At 44.4% G+C, this 13,548-nt stretch overlaps 2 protein-coding genes across 5 annotated transcripts in view; both read left to right on the top strand.

The window, feature by feature from the left end:
* Cep76 (centrosomal protein 76) overlaps positions 1-6,331 on the top strand; it is a 40,516-nt gene extending 34,185 nt beyond the window's left edge. The window contains exon 13 of the mRNA XM_059246810.1: positions 6,103-6,331. Within this exon, the coding sequence (XP_059102793.1) occupies positions 6,103-6,119 (17 nt within the window). The 3' untranslated portion in view covers positions 6,120-6,331. The remainder of the gene's footprint in view (positions 1-6,102) is intronic.
* Positions 6,332-9,773: 3,442 nt separating this feature from the next.
* The window catches only part of Spire1 (spire type actin nucleation factor 1), a 123,401-nt gene continuing 119,626 nt past the window's right edge, over positions 9,774-13,548 (top strand). For 2 of the 4 annotated variants that reach the window (XM_059246612.1, XM_059246614.1), the window contains exon 1: positions 9,774-10,086. In XM_059246612.1, coding sequence (XP_059102595.1) covers positions 9,801-10,086 — 286 coding nt within the window. In that variant the 5' untranslated portion in view covers positions 9,774-9,800. The remainder of the gene's footprint in view (positions 10,087-13,548) is intronic. The other 2 variants (XM_059246611.1, XM_059246613.1) reach the window with 2 other exon arrangements.

Here is a 13,548-nt window from a genome sequence, read left to right as displayed (position 1 = left end):
GTCCAGGCTGGCCTCGAACTCACAGAGATCCGCCTGGCTCTGCCTCCCGAGTGCTGGGATTAAAGGCGTGCGCCACCACCGCCCGGCTCTCACTTATTTTTAAATTGAGCAAGTTTTAAAAGTTTTGGTAAGCATTAAAAACTAAAGTGACTTGACTTTCTGTAAGGAGCTTAAATGATAAATGTATTAAGTTTGACTGTCCATTCTTCTGTGCAGAAGGTTGTTTTGTTTTTATGATACTAGAAATCCAGGGCTTCCTACATGCTAGGCAAATACTGCCACTGAACTACACCTACAGTATCTCACTTTGTAGCCCTGGCTGGCCTGGAACTCAGAGATTTGCCTGCCTCTGTATGCAGTTTCTTAGTTTAGTTGTTTTAGCCATTGGTTGTCTTAAGAAATAAGTGTATGCTAGTTCACTATCCACATTATTTATTCTTTTCATTACCTACTGTTGCAATAAAATGACTTTATTTATTTATTTTTGGATGTCTGACTTTTTTTTTACATTGACTTCGTGTGTGTGTGTGTGTGTGTGTGTGTGTGTGTGTGTGTCTGTGTGAGTCAGTGTGTACACGTACGTACGTACATGTGGATATGTGTCACAGAGTAGGTGGAAATCAGGACAACTTTCAGGAGAAGGTGCTGTCTTTCATGCTGGAGATTGAACTCAGGTCATCAGACTTGGCAGCAAGTAAGTGCCTTTACCTGCTGAGCCATTTCACTGGCCTGAAACTTATTTTTTGAAATTAAAATCTAAAGATATTGTGCCAGGCAGTGATGGCACATCTTTAATCCCAGCACTTGGGAGGCAGAGGCAGGTAGATCTCTGTGAATTCGAGGCCACCCTGGACTATAGAACCAGTTCCAGGACAGCCAGAGCTATATAGAGAAATTCTGTCTTAAAAACCAAAAACAAAAAAACGAAAGAACTCACCTCAAGATATCTTAAAACTTAAAAAGTATTATGAAGTGAATATTTATGACTTTACTTTTTTTAGATGTCTAAAAATATTATTCTTGGTTTTGATCTCTTGAAGACTGACATAGTCACTTTAGAGAATTAATCTGTTACCGGAATTACACATAAAGCCATCAACAGAAAATTACTTGTAATTTTCAACTTTTGAGACCAACTATGAGGCACTTACAAAGAAGCTGTATGTATTGAGATCAAAGCTCTTTTATCATTAGGTTGAACCTTCTGCCTTCCTGTATATTAACACATGTATTTCAGCATGCTTTGCTATAAATTCTAAAATAAATTTGATACACATTTAATAGAGTCTGGTAAGAGCACTGACTGCTCTTGTGGAGGACCTGTGTTCAATTCCCAGCACCCACATGCAGCCCACAACTGTCTGTAACTCCAGTTCCAGGGGAGCTGACACCCTCACACAGACACGCAGGCAAAATACCAATGCGCATTTAAAAAAAGAGAAAGATGGTTATGCAGTTAATTCATTGATCAGTAGAATTCTTGTGCTAATTTTTTGTGTCTTAGTTCCCCTTCCTGTTGCTGTGACAAAGTTCCATGATGAGAGCGACTCAAGGAAGGCAGGGTTTGTTTTGGCTCTAGTGGGAGGTTGCACTGGTCAGGGGAGTAGAACTTGAAGCCGCTGATGAAGAGTTTATCTTCACAGTCCAACAGGGATCCAAGCCTAGGGCACAATGCAACCTTCCGTCAGGGTGGGTCTTCTTAAATCCCTCCCAGGTGTGCCTGGAGGCTTGCCTCCTAGGCAGTGATTCCAGATCTTGTGATACTGACAGTATGTTCCTTTGGGTCTCTCTCTCTCTCTCTCTCTCTCTCTCTCTCTCTCTCTCTCTCTCTCCCATTTTTCAAGACAGAGTTTCTGTGTGTAGCCCTGGCTGTCCTGGAACTCACAGAGATCCACCTGCCTCTGGCTCCGCCACCACTGCCCAGCTCTTTTGGATCTTTTGAGACAGTCTTTTTATGTAGCTATTCCTGGTCTCAAACTCTAGGCAATCCTCCTGCCTCAGTCTCCCAAGTACTTTATTACAGTTGTCCATCACCACATGCAGTAATAAGTTTTATCTTTAAGAATTAAACTTGGGGGCTGGAGAGGTGGCTCAGTGGTTAAGAGCATCGACAGCTCTTCCAAAGGTCCTGAGTTCAGTTTCCAGCAACCACATGGTAGCTCACAGCCATCCTTGAAGGGATCTGATGTCCTCTTCTGGTATGTAGGTGTATATGCAGATAGAGCACTGTATACATAAAATAAATCTTAAATTTTTTGTTGTTTGTTTTTCGAGACAGGGTTTCTCTGTGTAGCTTTGGTGGCTATCCTGGATTTGGATCTCACTCTGTAGACCAGGCTGGCCTCAAACTTAAGGAGATCTGCCTGGCTCTGCCTCCCCAGTGCTAGGATTAAAGGAGTTCACCACCACCGCCTGGCTGTAAATGCTTTTAAATATTGGAGTTTTGGTATTTTCTTCTGAGGTTTTATTGGTGTATTTCTTATTTGATTTATAGTTGACATATGATGAATACATTTGAAACCCATTTTCCTATGGCATAACAGTTTGAACAAAATGATGTATAGACTTTTTGTTTATAGAATTATTTTTATGTATGAATATGTGCCTGCTTGTTTGCATGTGCACCATGTCCATGCAGTGCCCTCAGGTCAGATGAGGGTGTCCTTGGAAGTACAAGACTTCAATGTTTACGAAAAGCAGTATATCTGTTTTTTCTTTTGTGGTTTGTGGTTGTGACTGAAGAATCTGTTGCCGAATCTGTAACTGCACAGATACACATTCTCTTCTCAGCTTTATTTCAGTTTTCAGTGAACCATATAAGGTGTAAGGTGAGGGTAGTGCAATGGCACTATTTGTTTTAGAAACTTTCCCCTTAGCCCGGCGGCGGTGGTGGCGCACACTTTTAATCCCAGCACTCTGGGAGGCAGAGGCAGGTGGATCTCTGGGTTTGAGGCCAGCCTGGTCTACAGAGTGAGTTCCAGGACAGCCAGGACTGTTGCACAAAGAAACTGTCTCGAAAAACCAAAAGAAAAAAGAAAGTTTCCACCGTGGTCTTGTTTTCTTGAAGAAAACTATTTGACCATAGATGTACATGTTTTCTCTTGAGTCACAATTCTCTTCCTGTTATGCCAGTACTACCCTTTTTTTTTTTTTAAACAATCCCATTTATGTGGCCTAGGATTCATTGAGTAAACCAGACTGGCTTGGAACTTGCTACAGTCCCAAGTGCTAGGATTACAGGTGTGTACGTACCATCATGCCCAGTTTGTGACAGTTATCTTTTTGAGGCAGGGTTTCACATAAGCCAGGTTGGCATTAAATTCACTCTGGTAGCTGAGGGTTACTGAATTTTTGGTCCTCCTGACTCTGCCTCCTGAGTCCTGGGATTACAGATGTGTGCCACCACACCCAGTTCTATGTAGTAGTGGAAATCAAACCAGAGCCTTATGCCCACTAGGCAAGCACTTTACCAATGGCACTACACCCCTAGCAATACACATTTTTATAACTGTTTCTTTATAGTGGAGTTCTATGCTTGGGAAAGTGAATTCACAACCTCATTCTTTTTCTAAGATCACTTAATAACTGGGTACCTTGAAATTCCATGTAAATTTTAGAACCAGATTTTCAATTTATATTAGGAAAAAAAAGCGGGGGTTGAGGGAGCCTGGAGAAATGGCTCAGAGGTTAAGAGCACTGACTGCTCTTCCAGAGGTCCTGAGTTCAGTTCCCAGCAATCAGAGGTCCTGAGTTCAGTTCCCAGCAATCACATGATGGCTCACAGCCACCTGCAATGAAATCTGGTGCCCTCTTCTGGTGTGCAAGCATACATGCAGGCAGAACTCTGTATACATTTTTTTTTAAAGCAAGCTGGTGGGGTGGGGCAGGTAGGGGAGAGAAAGTCAGCTGGCGTTCTAATGGGTCGCTTGGAATGTGTGGAACATGTTGGGGAATGTTGCTTTTCATGATCATAGCCTCTTCCATTCTTAAACTTTCAACTGATCCATGTCTTTGAATCTAAAGTTTATCTTAAACAGATGACATATAACTGAATCTTTTTTAAAATCCAGTTGAAAGTCTGTGTCTTGATGGGATTGTTAAATACATTCACACTTGGATTCAGTGGTAGAACACATGCTTAGCATGTGGAAGAGTATGTATTAAATTCCCAATAACCTCTTCAAAAAAATACATTCACATTATTATATATTCATTATTATTGATATAGTTATACTTAGGCCTACCATTTTACTTTTTTTTTCTAATACCTGTTTTGTTCTTTTTAAAGATTTATGTTATGTATACAGTGTTCTGCCTGCATGTATTCCTTCAGGCCAGAAGAGGGCACCAGATCTCATTACAGATGGCTGTGAGCCACCATGTGGTTGCTGGGAATTGAACTCAGGACCTCTGGAAGAGCAGCCAGTGCTCTTAACCACTGAGCCATCTCTCCAGCACGTTTTGTTCTTTTGTTCCTCCTTTCCTACTGTTTTGTTTTGGGGTGTTGGTGTCCCTATATCTTGTGAGCCCCACTATGATATCCCCTTCCTCAAGACAGAATCTTGCTATGCAGCCCAGATTGCTCTCAAACTTGAGATCCTCCTGCCTCAGTTTCTCCAGTGCTGGGATTACATATGTGCACCACCATGCTCTTCTTCTTTTTTCCTCCCTCACCCCCTTCTTTCTTTTTTCCTCCCTCACCCCCTTCCTTTTTTTTCCTCCCTCACCCCCTTTCTTCTTTTTTCCTCCCTCACCCCCTTCCTTTTTTCCCTCACTACTGCCTTTATTTCATGTTAAGTGAATGTTCTATAACGTGACAAACACTCACACTCCTGAGCCATCTCCTCAGCCCCAGGTCCTTTATAAAAAAGTATCTTCAGCATTAATTATTTTGAGAATATGCCTTTTTTTTTTTTTTTTTTTTTTTTGGTTTTTTCGAGACAGGGTTTCTCTGTGTAGCTTTGCGCCTTTCCTGGAACTCACTAGGTAGCCCAGGCTGGCCTCGAACTCACAGAGATCCGCCTGGCTCTGCCTTCCGAGTGCTGGGATTAAAGGTGTGCGCCACCACCGCCCGGCCCTCTTTTTTTTTTAAGACAGGGTTTCTCTATGTAGTCCTGGCTGTTCTGGAGCTAGCAATGTAGACCAGGCTGGCCTTGAACTCAGAGAGATCTGCCTGCTTTTGCCTAGGATTAAAGGTATATACCACCATGCCAGGCTTGAGACTCTGTCTTTAGTCAGATGTGGTGGCTCATACATGTAATCACAACACTCCAAAGGTTGAGAAAGAGTTGCTACCTTGAACTACTTAAGTTTCAGGTAGGTCTGAGCTACAGAATGAGACTGTGTCAAAAAAAATTATTTAAATGGTACATTTATCTTCTAAAGTGTATATAGGAAAGAGTCCAATCATTTGGTTGGTACTTGTATTTGTGTATGTGTATGTGCATTTTTTTTGTGTGTCTGTGTATGTACATTTGTGTGTGTGCGCATGTGTACACGTGTATAGAGGCCAGAGGTGTAGTTACTGAGGATTAAACTTAGGTCCTCTGCAATAGCAACAAGTGCTCTTAACTGCGGGGCTGTCTCTCCAGCCCAAGATATTAGTTTTAAACTGTAAGTTAGCCTTCGTGATGACTTATAATTGTTTTATAGGGATGGGACCATGTCAATCCGGTGGAAAGCAATTACTATGGGAGATGATGGAGGTGACGAAGCCTAAATGCCAATTAATTTACAAAAACTAATCAAGGAGGATGGCCTAGTTTGGGAATTTCAGCTAGGGTTTTAAACAGTCATAATGGTCTCCTCCTAGACTTGATAGGAGGAGGGATGAGTGTCGGCAGTAGAGAAGAGTGGTCAGGAGGCCTGGACTCCACTTCCACCCTCTCACTTACCAGCCCTACGTTTGTCCTGCGACTGTGTCATCCCACCTGTAAGACAGTGATAATAATAACTCCCCCTTTAGTTTTTATAACTGGAGAAAGAAAGCATTAAAAGTCACTACAATATAAGGACTATAATGATTGACATTGGAAATTGAGGTTACAACATGGAAAAAACCCACTGTTCTATTTTTTTTCCCCTTTCGGTGTACTTTTCTAGGTGAATGTGCCTCTTAGGAGCATTTGTCTGGGAGTGTCTGGGATAAGCTTGGGCTGCACGGATAGGACATGCTCCCCAAAGGCCTTGGAGCAGCTCAGCCTGCCTCGCGTCCAGAGTATCAAGCATGAAGTACAATTACTCTACAAAAATGATAAGTAAATATAAGAAAAACTCTCCAGGATCCTATTTTTAAAATAAACATAAGAAAATCAAGGAAAACTTAAGATTATATTCTGAGTTACCCATGCCATTTTCTTTTACTAATCTCCTGACACGTTGAAGATATCTTAAATGTTGACTTGGATTGTTTGGACATTCTAAATATATAAAGTCACTTTTAGAAACCCGAATTACAGTCAGGCGGTGGTGGCTCATGCCTGTAGTTCCAGCACTCAGGAGGTAGAGCCAGGAGGATCTCTGTGAGTTCGAGGCCAGCCTGGTCTACAGAGTGAGATCCAGGACAGGCACCAAAACTACACAGAGAAACCCTGTCTTGAAAAACAAAAACAAAAACAAACCAAAACAAACAAACAAAAAAAACCCCGAATTACAGAGTAAAAAAAAAAAAAAAACCAGTGAGAGTAACTCAAATGAAATATACCAAACATAAAGGTATTTGAGCCTGTTGAGAATGAATGGAAAATAAGAAGCAGAAAGCTGCCCACGATGGCAGAGGATTCCAGGGATCCACAAGGAGCATGGCATCCCTTGAGCAGCTAGCTGTCACTCAAAAGAGAATGTCATGATGGTGGATGAGGGGCTCATCAAAACTGCAAGATACTGAAAATCTCCACACACACAGTGTCCAATGTTCAGCTACACCCTGAGTAGATGCATACCAGAACATGGACGTGATTTCAAGGATTTTCCTCCTACTTGTTCTGTGTCGAGAAGGAATGTCAGTGTTCTAGCTGTCATCTTGCTTCAACTTAATTACATGTATGCTCACACAAGGCAGAGCATTTACTTCATATTGCATATCAGAATTTGTACTTAACGAAAGCAAACTCAAACCTCTCTTTGTGTATAACCTCCCAGTGATTCATGTATTTTTCCCTTTCAAAATGTTTACGTTTTAAAATTATTACTCAGGAAATGAAAACCATCCTAGGGGTGCAAATCAGCTTTCAAAGAATTTAAAAAAATATTCAACATGGGGATTGTGGGTAGAGCTAAGTTGTTAGCGTTATTGCCTAGCATGCAGGAACCCTGGGTTTGACCCTGCATAAATCAAGCATGGGTACACAGTCAAGAGTTATCCTTGGCTACACAGAGAATTAGAAGCCAGCCTGGGCTACATAAAATTCTAATTCTATGGGCTGGAGAGATGGCTCAGTGGTTAAGAGTACTGGCTGCTCTTTCAGAGGGCCTGGGTTTAATCCCCAGCACCCACATGGCAGCTCACAACTGTCTGTAAGTCCAGGATCCAACACCCTCACACAGACGTACATATAGGCAAAACACCTATAAAATAAAAATAATTTTAAAAATTCTAAAATTTGGATTTTAACAAAATTTTTGCTCATTTCCACCTCTTTCCTCCTTCTCTACATTGTTATAGTTATTTGGGTGTTTATTTACTGCCCTGTTTGAGTGAATGGCTCATGGAATCCTTTCATTAATCCATTTAACATGTTTTGAGTGGGTAAGGCAAGGTCAAAACTGGTTCGTGTGCCATGGGCAGCAATACTCCATAAGGCCAGAAGATGGTGATGGTGTCCACAAAAGTGGCCCATTTGTTTCCTTGCATTGTTCAAAAAATTTTAAGCTCTTCTGTATTTTCAAAAGCCACACAGATTCCAGGGCATCTGTGGTTGGTATGTGGAATGAATAAAATATTTCTTAATTAAAAAATAAAATAAAATAGCAAAATTTGGGAATGTTAGCATATTAATGTTATCATAGTAATTCTAGTATTACTATGTATTACTCTCACACACAAGAAATGAGAAAGTTCTTTGCCTCGGAGCTTTGTTGTACATAAATGCCGCATTATTCATTTTTTACATTTGTGTGTGTGTGTTGTGTATATGCACATGCTCACCGAGTTCAGAGACCAACTTTGTGGGGGTGGGTTCTCTCCTACAACTTTATGGTCTGTCTGTCAGGCTTGGCAGCAAGGTCCTTTCACCTGCTGAGCCATCTCGCTGGCCCCAACTAATAATTCACTGATTCTACTTGAGAGGTTTGTTTTACAAAAGGGTGCTCACGGAGCTTTTTTCCTCGATTGCCTCTCCATTTCTTACCCTTAACGACTTTCTGTTTTTCTTTCAATTCCTGCTGTCTGCATGGTGACATCTTGCACATTACCTAACCATGATGTCTACTATAAGATTAGCTGTAGCGTGCATTATCGCACATTCCACATAGAATGGTACCTACTATGATTTTCTTACTTGATTGATGCTACAACTCTAGCGATTTCGAAGACTAGCCTGGGTGGGATGTTACCAATTAAAACCATCTACCAATGGATGGACATCTTAAGAATTATCTGTTTTATCGCACACTTGAATGGGTTCAGGGAGGTCCCTTAGTTTTGTCTCTGACACCAACTCCTTCTCATAGGACAGGCTGGGTTAACTGGGCTAGGATGAGCGTGGTTATCGGAGACTACCCCAGGAAGTCTGTTGTAACATTTCAAACGAATCTGAAAGGCTGCCTTAATGAATCCCTGAGCACTGTGCACGGCACCCCAGGCCCTGATCTAGGCTTTCGGAGAATTCGGCGAGGCAAGCCCAAGACCGCTGTCCTCATTGAATGTGTGAGCCGAGAGAGAATACCCAGACACAAGAAACCTAAGGTGTATACCTTGCGATCTCACTCAGGAAGCCAAGGCTGAAGAATAGCGAGTTCAAGGCCAGTTTGGGTTACCCAGGGAGACTGTTTCAAAATAAACGTATATATAGATATATCTAAAGATTAATTTTACAAATGGACAGGGACAGTATGTGTCGAGTGGCCAGGAGAAATGGCGACGAGGTTCGAGGGGCCACGGGGAGCCGTGCTCGCGGGCCAAAGCGGGGAGGCCACGGGCAGCCAGGTTCCGGGGGCGATTCAGATGACCGTTTCTTTTTTAGCAGTTCGCCCCAGATTGAATTCAAGTTCTTAAATAGACCACGAGCGAGCCGAGGCGAGACGAACCGGGTGACAGCGACTGGGCGGCCAGACGCCAGCACAGTCCGCGCGCACAGACCCTCCCGAACCCACAGTCCCGGACCCCGGCCAAGCCGTCGCCCCTCGCACGTCACTCACACCGGGGGGCGACGCCCCCAGGCCGTGCTCGCCCCTCGCCGCACGTCACTCACACGGGGGGGGGCGACGCCCCCAGGCTACGCTCGGCGCTCGGCCGCACGTCACTCACTTCGGGGGCAACGCCCCCAGGCCTCGCGCCGCGCTCGGCCGCGCGGCCCCCGAAGGCAGAGCGAAGCAGCGAGGAGGGGCGGGGCGAGGCGGGGCGGGGCGGGGCGGGGCGAGCGGACGCCATCGCCGCGCTACCGGCCGGCGGCGTGCTGGCCAGCGCCGAGCGCCGCGGCGTCCCCGCCTAGTCCCCGCGGCGGCGCGCGGCCGGCCTGGGCGGCGGCGGCCCGGGGATGCGGAGGCGGCGGCGGCGGCTGGCGGAGACGATGCTCCGGAGCTGAGGAGACGCGGCACCCCCGAGCGCCGGCCGGACCGGCCAGCGCAGCGACGTGGGCCGCATGGCGCAGCCCTCCAGCCCGGGCGGCGAGGGGCCGCAGCTCGGCGCCACGGGGGGCTCCCGGGACGCGCTGAGCCTGGAGGAGATCCTGCGCCTCTACAACCAGCCCATCAACGAGGAGCAGGCGTGGGCCGTGTGCTTCCAGTGCTGCGGCTCCCTGCGCGCCGCCGCCCGCCGCCAGCCCCACCGCCGGGTGCGCTCGGCCGCGCAGATCCGCGTCTGGAGGGACGGCGCCGTCACCCTGGCGCCCGCCGCGGGCGAAGAGGGAGAGCCGCCCCCCGCCTCCGGTGAGGTCGCGGCCCGACATCTCCCCTTCCCCCGTGACACACACACATCCCGGCCGATTGGGAGCCGGCGGGTGGCCCCGGGCGGGCGGGGCTGCGGGACCCGGGCTCCGGGGACGCTATGTGTGGCGTGTCCGCCGGTCTCGGCTGTTGACCGGTGGCTGCTCTCGTGGGGGGGAGTGAGGGATCAGAAGAGGCTCGCGTGAGGTCCTGTCGGGAAGATTCCATCTTTGGGAAATGAGCAGTCGTCACTAGTCCTTGGGAATGCCAGGGAAGCCGCCGAGCCCCGAGAATTCTGCTATTTTGGAGAGCAATAGAATAAATGATGTGACTCTGGGTACTGAGTGTGGAAAATTTGCTGTGATGAAAAGTACAGGCTATATATATAATATATATATATAATATATTATATATATATGGCAATTTGGGTAAAATTGCTTTTAGTTAGTACGCATACATTCTTCATGACTTGCCACCTAAACAGTGACACATAACCAGGAGCTTACTCACATGCTTTATTGATGGTAAGACTGGTAATAGGTTTTCCCTATCCGGTTTTATCTAATTCATTCTTTGAGAAGCAAGTCTATTAAAAACATAGCAAAACATTCCACCTTCACCTTTAGAAAGTTGATGGAAGTGTCAAAATGCTTAAGGTGGAAAATGTAATTAGAATAGTCTATAAAATGACAGTGAAAATTCTTTCCTAAATTCAGTATTATCAGTGCTACCAGAATGTTCTCTCATTTTTTTTAGTTAAAATAAGCATAGCTTTATTAATTAATGTAAAGCCAGCCTTGTGATGTATTAAAAACCTCAGTGTTGCACTATTTTCAGAATACTGTGTGACATTTTGATACACGTGTACCTTGAATGATATTTAAAGCTGGCTTTTTTTGAATCTCTCTTTTTTTCTCCCTTCAAACGTTGATTTGATCTGTTGCTTGATTTTAGACTTGGCCATAGCAGATTACAATTTCAGTTGTAATTTATTTGTAAGATGCCCTGAAAAGGTAATTTTCTCAAAACGAGGCTTTGTCTTGGTCCCAAACTGTTTGAAGAGGAGAGTGTGTGCAACCTCATTTGAGAAGAATCTTTGGTCGTATTGAAAGAACAGGCCTGGTTGTATGGTGTATCAAGGACTGTTGAAGAACTTGACCCCAGAAATATTTTGACTATCAGAGACTGATAGATTGGGAATAGATTGTTTGGGAATGATTTCTTGTAACTCTTGTTGGAATCTGAAATGAATGAGTTTTTATATCGTTGATATGACAATAATACACTTCAACAGTAAATAGATGTTAACCAGAAACTACAATGGGTTTTTTAAAGTTATTTTCAAATTTGTATTATTGTGTGCATGATGTGTGTGGGGGGGGGGCGACACACTTGCCACCATACTTGGGCAGGTCAGAGGACAACGTGGTGGCACCTGTTCTACCTTTAAACCGGTTCTGGGGGTCAAACTTGGGTTGCCAGGTTTGTGAGGCTAGCTCTTTATTCATGGAGCTATCTCACCAGCCCTCTAATTTATTTTCATTTTTATATTTTTTGGGACTAAGCCTTCTGCACTCTAGCTGAAGCTGTTCTTGAACTCTCGCTTCTTCTGCCTTCACCCCCCAGATGCTAGGCTCCGCATGGGACACCACACCCTCCTTTGTATTGGATTTATAACCATCTTCTTTCTCCTATCCCCATTCATGACCTCTACTACCAGATAGTCAGAGTAGTTGAGAGTCTGGAGCATCTCAGGGTTATATATGCTGGTTAAAATAGGGATGAAAGGAGGGGAAAGTTAGAATTAAAATACATTGTATGAAAAAAGGTTTTGATAAAAAGTATTTAAGGTTGTCCATTTTCAAATGTTGTTATATTAGTTTATTTCCTCCTGTGATTTAAGAGTATGTTCTTGGTTGTGGAAATATGTGTCTTTAAACATTTCATCTTGATTTTTGTTTAAAACAGGGTCTCCTGTAGCCTGGGTGGGTCTCAAACATTCTAGGGAACAGAGCCTGGCCTTGAACTCTTGATCTTCCTGCCTACAACGTCCCAAGTCCAAGTGCTTGGATTACAGATGTGTGCCATCATGCCCAACTTTAAATCTTGTTTTTAATAAGTGATTAGTAATGCCGATTGGTTGCCTGCCCTAGACTGTCAGGGGAAAAAAGTGTAATTAGTAGTTTGGTACTGGGTACATTTCTTTTTTTTTGTTTGTTTGTTTTTTGTTTTGTTTTTTTCATACAGGATCTCACTATGTAGCCCTGGGTGGCCTTGAACTCACAGATTTGCCTGCCTCTGCTGGGATTAAAGGCTAGAGCCACCATACCCCACTTCAGGACTTCATTTTCTAACCCAGGCTGGTGGCCTGTAACTCACCTTGAATAGCCCAGGATGACCTTTAACTTGTGACAGTCCTCAAGTGCTGGGATTACAGCCAGGGGCTTCATCCTCAGCTCATTTCTTTTCTAAGGAGAGGTTTAGAGAAGTCCAGTGGCGTGTTCAAAGTCAAACTGGTAAACTCTGACTCAGACCCAGGTCTAAGTGTCACAGCTTTGAGAAGTGACAGAGATTTTGTTTGACTCCTCTCCTTCGGAGCCAAATGACGTCAAGAAAGTCCCCCAGTCTTCAAATGTCCAGGATGCTGTGGGGAATCAGTGTCTCTTTTTTTTTTCTTTTTAAATCTGGGCAGTGTATGCAATAATGACATGACTCACAGATTCATTCTTCCCTCTGTGGTCCTCTCACACCACCATGGTGTCTTTTGTCTGACAGTTGTAAAAAACACTTCACTAAAAATTGGGACAGATGTCGAGGACAGATGTCTCTTAATCTCAACACCATTGACATTTTGAGCCAAATAATTCCCTGTTGTGGGCTGTCTTGTGTGCCACATTTCTCTTTGCAGTATCTCAGGACTCTACCACTGGTTAACAATAGCCCCCTTTTTCCCACTGTGACAATAAAAGATACTGGTTTATTTATTTTGAGATAAGATGTCTCTATTGGGCTCTGGCTGTCCTGAACTCCCTGTGTAGACCATGCTGGCCTTGAACTCACAAAGATACTCATGCCTCTGTCTCCCAAGTGCTGGGACAAAAGGCGTGTGCTATGATGTTTGGCAGTAAAAGATCTTTAGATGCCAGGCAGTCTTTGGACTGGGGACCAGTGATTTAGAGCACTTGTTCTTGCCGAGGACCTGGGTTCCATTCCCACCTAAACGAAGATTCAGAACCATCTAAAACTCCAGTTCTAGGGGATCTGATGCCCTCTCTTGACCTCCAAGTGCAACACACACACACACACACACACACACACACACACACACACACAAAACACGGTGCATAAATACATGTCAGCAAGACATTCATACACATAAAATAGATTTAAGAAAAATTAATTTAAAAAAGGTCTTCAGACATTGTCAGCTCTGCCACCGAGTAGTCCCGGCTGAGAAGTGTTGTT

Source organism: Peromyscus eremicus, chromosome 19, assembly GCF_949786415.1.
Source record: "Peromyscus eremicus chromosome 19, PerEre_H2_v1, whole genome shotgun sequence".
Classification (NCBI taxonomy): Eukaryota; Metazoa; Chordata; class Mammalia; order Rodentia; family Cricetidae; genus Peromyscus; species Peromyscus eremicus.
The sequence above is the reverse complement of the archived record's forward strand: the minus strand, read 5'-3'. Positions and strand labels throughout refer to the sequence as shown.